General features: G+C 34.4%; 1 protein-coding gene across 2 annotated transcripts; it reads left to right on the forward strand.

Annotated features, from left to right (window-relative positions):
- The first annotated feature begins 353 nt into the window (after positions 1-353).
- Positions 354-4,956, forward strand: LOC146949295 (cytochrome P450 72A68-like). Of its 2 annotated transcripts, XR_015027216.1 has the most exons (6): positions 354-731; positions 2,726-2,922; positions 2,991-3,235; positions 3,470-3,857; positions 4,374-4,868; positions 4,903-4,956. XR_015027216.1 is itself a non-coding variant. In XM_085745362.1 (5 exons), the coding sequence occupies exons 1-5, from the start codon at positions 470-472 to the stop codon at positions 4,803-4,805; spliced, it is 1,524 nt and encodes a 507-aa protein (XP_085601488.1). In that variant the 5' UTR covers positions 354-469; the 3' UTR covers positions 4,806-4,956. The 2 variants fall into 2 exon arrangements, 1 of the variants encoding a protein (XP_085601488.1); XM_085745362.1 differs by having other exon boundaries at positions 4,374-4,956.
- The last annotated feature ends 3,126 nt before the right edge of the window (positions 4,957-8,082 follow it).

The raw sequence follows: 8,082 nt of genomic DNA on the forward strand, positions 1-8,082 counted from the left end.
ATATATATATATAGGGTTATGTTACAAGTCACCCTTTGGTGGTGCCTTTTATCAAGTCACACCTTAAGGTGTGATTTTCACTTTTTAGTTATAACTTTGATAAAAGACACCTTCCTAAAAGTAAGTTGGTGTCTTTTCGCAAATGCTCATAGAGTAACTTGATAAAAGACACCTTCATAAAAGATGTCTTCTATCATAACCCATATATATATAGACAGACATATACACACACTTGTGCGGCAAAGTGGATTTATCTACTTGTTGATATCAATCCTTGTCGACACAAAAATACAAATTCGGTTAGAAAAGAACAAAAGTATAACATAGAAAGTCGTGCCGGACATCATAGTTTAAGCCACCCAAATTCTATAAAATCTACGGTTCTTATTTCTTGTATTCACACTTGTACTTCCTTTTTATTTCATTGTCACATTCTGTATACTTTCATTCACCAATTACAAACAGAGAAATGGAATGGGTTTCAGGCATAATTCTCATCATTGGTTTGATATGGTCTTGGAAGGTGCTGAATTGGCTGTGGTTGAAGCCAAAGAAGCTAGAGAAGCTCTTAAAAGAACAAGGCCTTAAAGGGAATCCATATAGGCTTTTAGTTGGGGACATGAAGGAGTATTTTAAGATGGAAAAGGAAGCCAAATCAAAATCCATGAATCTCTCCGATGATATCACGCCACGTGTCATTCCCTACTATAATGAGAGTGTTAGAATTCATGGTATGTATACTGTTTATACTTTGCTCAATTTTCTTTTTCCCTAATGTCACTTTTTGCTTTTGGATAAGAGATTGATATATGTTGTTTGACTCAATTGTTCAATAAAATGAATATATTTTGAAATCATTTATTTAGAAATTAGTTCAGTTCTGATAAAAAAAAAATATATGTTTTGTTGTTGTTTAAATGATTAGTCTCATAGCAAGTCTAAGAGACTGAAGTTATGGAGATACGTTAAAGTGCTCACTAGTTATGGTAGAATATAAAAAAAATACAATATGATAATTTCTCAAAAAATGTTAGAAAATTTAATAATTTTAGTAAAAGAAATAAATATGGGAGTGAAAATTTTTTGGCGTCCGATCTTACTGATTTGAACTTATTTTGATAGGTCCTTGTGAGCTTAGCTCAGTTGGTATAATATGCAAAGGTCCGGGGTTCAAACCCCGACCACTAGGGATGGCAAAGCGGGTCGGCCCGCCCCGTCTAAGCCCGATAAAAACGAGACGAGCCGAGTCCAAAATCTCACCCCGCCCCGTTTAGTGGCGGACTTGCGAGTTGGCGGGCCGGCCCGCCAAACAAAAAAAATTGATTTTTTTTTACAACTTAATTGTTACAAATAAAACTATATATGTTACTTTTATCGTAAAAAAAATATATAAAAGAATAGGTAGCAAGTAAATTTGTGAAAACAATATAATTAACAAATTGTCCAATTCAACATCATAATTAATAGCAAATTAAGGCAAATGCGCAACGTAAAACAAATCATAAAATAAATCCAACAACCAAATTAATCCAAAAGGATAAAATAAGTCTCAAAAATAAATAAACTCAACAACCAAGATAAATCTAAAAGCATAAAATAAGTCTCAAAATAAATCCAACAACTAAAATAGATCCAAAGTATAAAATAAGTCTCAAAATAACAAATTGAAACACGAGTTAAGTGTGCCGCCCCGTGCCCGTCCCGTTTCCAATGAGTTAAGCGGGCCGCCCCGCCCCGGCCCGTGTCCGTCCCGTATTTTAACGAGACGAGCCGAGCCAACTATAGAAAGCGAGTTCAAAACTTCGACTCAGCCCGCCAAAAATAGCGAGCCAAGCGGGCCGGCCCGATGGGTTAGACCCGTTTTGCCACCCCTACCGACCACCACCAAAAAAGAACTTATTTTGATAGGATGTGCTTTTTTTTTTTTTTTTTTGAAAGAAGGATGTACGTAAAATTCAACTTTAAATGAAGTATGTTAACCACTTGAATCCATCTTGGTTGGACGTCTTAATACCTTGAATTATGTTAAGCATGTGTCTCGTAGCACTACCACAGGCAGTCTAGCTACCACCAATTTAGACCAATCAATTAGAAGTATCAAGCACGTGATATATGATTAATTGGGTCATTTTCTTTCCAAGGTTGTATGGAATCCCATGTAGTTTTATGACTGTATTGAAGAAACTCTCATATAGAGTAATGGATCGATTTTTATTTATTTTTGGGTCATGTTAACTTGTGCCCTTGGGGCACATGTTAAGCAACCCAAATGTAGAAATTATTTCTTAAATTTTGTGCATTCAATTAGTTAAAAGTCAAAAAGTTAAATTCAAATGCATTAATTACAATAAAACATTTCTACTTTTACTTCTTAACTTGTGCCTTGAGGGCACAATGCGGATGGATCTACAACACCTTAAGTAGATTAATTAAAAAGAAAATTTACTAAAACCGGAGTACATAGAATCTTACAAAGTTAAAGCAACATAGGAACAATCCAAATGGGTAATTCTCTACAACATCAAAGGGTAAAGAAATCAAAACCTTAAAACCAAATCCAAATTCAGTACTAGACACCCACATACATGTGCCCAATTTTTCGAACTTGTGTACGAGTGCGAAAGCAAATAAAAAAATGTGGTGGGTGAATTGACGAGCAGTGAATCCAGATCTTGAGAGAGGCGAATGAAACCTATTTTCTTATAGAGTTGTTTATTATATGCAGGAAAGAATTCTTTTATTTGGTTAACTCTCACAGAACCTGAGCAAATAAAAGATGTGTTGAACAAGATTTCTGACTTCCCAAAGACTAATTATAAGATTTTTAGGCTACTAGCTAGTGGTCTTGCTAGTTATTGGGGAGATAAGTGGAGCAAGCATAGAAGGCTGATCAACCCTGCTTTCCATTTAGAACAATTGAAGGTTAGTTCGATATTAACAGTTTGACTTGAAATTTGAATTTTTAGTCATTTCTTTATGAAATACCACAGATTATGACCCCGGCTTTCTTCACAAGTTGCAATGATTTGATTAGCAAATGGGAAGAAATGTTGTCTTCAGATGGATCATGTGAAATAGACGTATGGCCTTCCCTGCAGAATTTGGCAAGTGATGCTATTTCTCGAACAGCGTTTGGAAGTAGTTATGAAGAAGGAAAAAGAATATTTCAACTTCAAAGAGAGCAAGCTGAACTTATAACAAAAGTTGTCATGAAATCTACTATCCCTTTATGGATGTAAGACTATTATTTATATCATTGTACTTGATTAGAGTTATTTTTAAAACGGTATTGTTGATATTATGCTAGCAGTGGCGAACTATCGACTTCTTTATCACTCTGCTCCTTAACTATCTCATCTCGGCCTCCAAATCATCCTTATATATCACTTCGTTCATTATCTTGATCGAAAAGCCTATTAATTTTTATGTCTCTAATTTCTGTGATTATTGCAACATATTTTGTTTGTAGGTTTCTGCCTATATTTGTGCATAGGAAGATGAATGAAATTGACAAAGAAATAAGCTCTTCGCTTAAAGATATGATTAACAAGAGGGAGAAAGAATTAAAGGCTGGTGAATCCACTAAGAATGACTTATTGAGTATTCTTCTTGAATCAAATGATAAGGAAATTGAAAATAACAACAACAATAAGAATGTTGGAATGAGTCTTGATGATGTAGTTGAGGAATGCAAGTTGTTCCACTTTGCAGGCCAAGAGACTACTTCTGTTTTGCTTGTTTGGACAATGATATTATTGAGTAGGTACCCTGATTGGCAAAGACGTGCTAGGGAGGAAGTGTTACATGTCTTCGGTGACAAAAAACCAGATTTTGATGGGCTAAATAACCTAAAGATTGTAAGTATTGTATTATTATTATCTGCACTTTGAAGGATATGAGTTTAGGAAATTTCTCTTCTCAATTCTTAAATTTCTCCTAAACATAAACTCTTGTTCGGCTCACCAGTGGTAATTAACTGTCGTTCGACAATTTCTACAGCAGTTCAATCACATTTTAATCGGTTTAACCGATTTTAATAGTGTTGAACGACAATTAACTGCTGTTGGAGAGTCGAACGATAGTTCATTGTCGCACGGCCAACGGTAGTTGGAAAAAAGTGAAATTCACCTCAAGTAAAACTTGTTTGGGCTTGTACTACTTTAAGCCTCATAGTCCCTGTTTGTCTAGGCTTGTGCTATTCTTATTGAGTCTTTGGGTCTTCTAGTATACTATTCCGGTCTTAAAAAAAAAAAAATAATCATGCTTTTTGGTCTTGAATATATGCAACTTTTAGGTGTTAATTATAGTCATTGTACTAGTTTGTTCTTCAACAATTGTAACACTTACCAGTAACATAAACCTTTTTGTGATAGGTCACCATGATTTTGTATGAGGTTCTTAGATTATACCCTCCAGCAATGGGCCTTGCTAGAAATGTTGAGAAAGATATGAAACTTGAAAACCTTACATTACCTGCTGGAGTGGAGGTTTTCTTACCAATTCTTTTGGTTCACCACGACTGCGAACTATGGGGTGATGATGCTAAGATGTTCAATCCTGAGAGATTTTCTGGAGGAATTTCCAAAGCAACAAATGGAAGAGTTTCATTTTTCCCATTTGGATGGGGTCCTAGAATTTGCATTGGACAAAACTTTTCTCTAATGGAAGCAAAGATGGCATTGTCAATTATTTTGCAACATTTTTCATTTGAACTTTCACCAACCTATGCTCATGCTCCATCAACTGTGATTACTCTTCAGCCACAATATGGTGCTCATATTATTATACGCAAAGTGGAAACATAAAAACCTAATAATAGTATCCTCTTGAGGTGTAAATTTTATTATATAGTATTGTAGTCCAAAAACTTCATATTCTATTATAGTACTATTGTCCAAAAAATTCATATTATAATTAATAACATGAGTCTCATAGGTGCCTTCCTGTTTTCTTTCACTTAGATATAGATATGAATATAAATTGATTCTTTGTTTGGATTAAATTCTTCGCTTGAAAAATGAAAGTATGTTAGAGAGTATGTTGTTAGCACCGCTCACAATGAATTTTATTAGCAACATACTCTCTAACGCATTATTTTTAATACATAGTCTCTAATAAGTTGAAATTCAAATGAGTCCTACTAAATCTACATGAAACTTTTATGATTTAATGACACTAATTTGAATTTCAACCAATTCAAAAAAAATTGTTGAAAAATCATGTTAAAGAGTATGTTGTTCACTACGCTAGAAAACATTATAAAAAAAAGAAGGAGACATGAATGAAAATAAGCTTAATTGCACTTCTAGCCTTTGGAGGAGATTGAAACAGTTTACAAGCATTGTTTATGAAAGATTTCCCTTTTCCTTACTACATACTTTGGAGGAGTACATTGTTTGCTCATCGATTACATGTTGCATTGGTTACTGCATCAAGAGAAGTCAAACCAATTCATATATTCATTGAGGAGTTGACTTTTATTGTCAATGTTGTTTGTTCTTCTCTTAAGCGCCATGATGAATTATAAGCTGCCCAACTAAAAGAAATTGAAAATTTATAGGAAATTGAGGAGATTGTACTTGGTAAAGGTGAAAATTAAATTGGTATTGTGAAACGAGCTTAAGATACGTAGGGATCACATTTAAATTCTATTTGTAGCTTGATAAGTATGTATGAAGCAACTCGTTTTGTTTTAAAAAAATATTGCAAAGGAAGCAACACAATATTCTACAAGTGGGAATGCTGATAGTGCTTGCAATTACTTGAAGTCATTTAATTCTATATTTATCTTGCATTAGATGAAAAAATTATGGGCATAACATATGTTATCTGTCAAGCCTTGCAACTACAATCTCAAGATGTAGTTCACACAATGTTTCTGGTTCGTAACACAAAAACACTTATTCAACAATTGTGAGAAGATGGATGGGATAATTTTTTTTTTTTTTGCTAATGTGAGATCTTTTTGTGTAAGACATGATATTGAGATTCCTGATCTCGATGATTTCCATTCAGCAACAAGATTCAGACGCTCTACTCCTAAAGTGAATCAGGTAACAATAGAGCACTATTTTAAAGTTAAAATATTTTTTATTATAGCTGAGTTGAATAGTAGATTAATGAGCAAACAATGGATTTGTTAACTCTAAGTTGTGCCTTGACTCTTAAGGATAGTTATAAAGCATTTGATGTTGATATTGTTGGATACCAGAGTAACAAAATATTATCACTCAGCTAAAATAAGAGACGAGAAAAGAGGAACTGAACACACATTATTTACGTGGAAACCGCTCAACAAATAAGGGGGAAAACCTCAGGGCAAGAACTTTCAGTAAGTGAAAGAAGTTACAAGACCTCTCTCTAAATGCAAGGAGAGACAAATTACCTTATATGTTGAAATAGGAGAATACTAACACTAGAAGAAACCTCACAGGAGAAACTATATTTCTTCTCTATATTTTTCCTCTCACTCGAAACAAGCTCTAATTCTTGTAGTTGTGTTACTACTTGATGGAATGGGGTAGTAAAATTGTGCAAATGACCTTGCTATTTATAGGAGAGGTAAGTCATAGTTCCTTACATGCAACAAACCACTTGTTTTCCATGCAAAACTCCAAGTGTGCAACATGTCACTTGCATCTCATGCAGCTTGCAACATGTCAATGCTTGCAACCATCCACTTTGCCACAATGCATTACATGAGAAATGCAACTTGTCTTACATGCACCATGGATATGTGTCTTGCTACAAAAGTGGCTTTAGCAATCACAATAGATTTATGCTCTTCCCCCTGCACTTTTCGCTCGCACCCAGCTGAACTGACGAAACTCACGCAAGTGTTATATCCAGCGTGAGTTAACTCACGCTACTTGAGTTAACTCATGCAAGGCTATTTTGGCCCACGTGAATTAACTCACGCCAGTTGCAACTTGGCTTTCATGTTCTGTTTTTCTTATATTTTCTTTTGTAGTTCTCATACCAACTCTTGTTAGTGTTACAAATACATATTTGATTAGTATGTTTGTTCATTTACCGGTCCAATCACAGTTGAGCTAATAAATCATAAAGCAATGGCTTCACCAGACTGGTCCAATAGGTGGTTTATGTCTGCGGTCCAATCACAGTTGAGCTAATATATCATTCACCAACAAACCTCTTAAATACAACACCTGGTACCTTTCCTTTGGCTATTACTGTTTCTCACTTTCCTTTTGGCTAAAACTGCCCCTTTTAGCATGTGATCGGGTTAATGAACCTTGTGAATGAATTTGAACTCAAAAAAACAGTGATAAATTCTTGCGTGAGTTAACTAACGCCGCGTTAGTTAACTCACGCCGCGTAAGTTAAGTAACGCAGAGTTTAACACTTGCGTTACTTAACTAACGCAGGGGCATTTTCGGCAAGGCTACAGGGCGCGAGCGAAATGTACTGGGAGAAGAGCAGAAATCATCACAATATTAGACTTGGATCATAATTTGGGCCAATTTCATTCATAATCTTGGCTTTGGATCACAACTTAAGTTCATATCATTCACGGATACTATTTGTACTGTTTTTAAAAAAATGCTATCCCTTGGATTTCAATGATCAAGAGAATTAATAACTTGTGTTATCAACTATGGCAATTCATTGGTGATTCCCGCAAAGAATCAAGTTCAAAGAATTCATCAACTAAGTAAATTTAATTCCTCTTAGATACGTTGCAACCAAACACGAGCTTGGTTGAAAGTTCGAAAAATTTACTTATTGGTTGCAACGTATCTAAGAGGAATTAAATTTACTTATTGATTGAAAGACTACTCCGCCTTATCATGACTCTTTCAGTTTCTACAGCCACAACTGAGATTTTTTTTTTTCAACAATGAAATGGGTTTCTAAATGATAGCATGACGATTTATATCGAAAGGAAAATTAGTGTAAGTATTAGCTCTGAATTAGTTGTTGATGATTTTAAGTTAGTTGGATCGCGTAGAGAATTATTTTATTTTTTTAAGATATGTAGTTTAATTTTTTAATGAACAACTTTGTTAGAAAATTAAATCAAGCATAATCTAGAAGATTTTAGAAGTATGATGTGGCTTA

Source organism: Medicago sativa, chromosome 2 (assembly GCF_051527215.1).
Source record: "Medicago sativa cultivar Bolivia chromosome 2, Bolivia_mono, whole genome shotgun sequence".
In the NCBI taxonomy this organism is placed as follows: Eukaryota; Viridiplantae; Streptophyta; class Magnoliopsida; order Fabales; family Fabaceae; genus Medicago; species Medicago sativa.

Coding starts and splice junctions, on each gene's coding strand:
- LOC146949295 (XM_085745362.1), top strand. CDS start 470: ATGGAATGGGTTTCAGGCATAATTCTCATCATTGGTTTGATATGGTCT. Junction 2,923..2,990: donor TCCATTTAGAACAATTGAAG/GTTAGTTCGATA, acceptor GAAATACCACAG/ATTATGACCCCGGCTTTCTT. Junction 3,858..4,373: donor GGCTAAATAACCTAAAGATT/GTAAGTATTGTA, acceptor TTTTTGTGATAG/GTCACCATGATTTTGTATGA.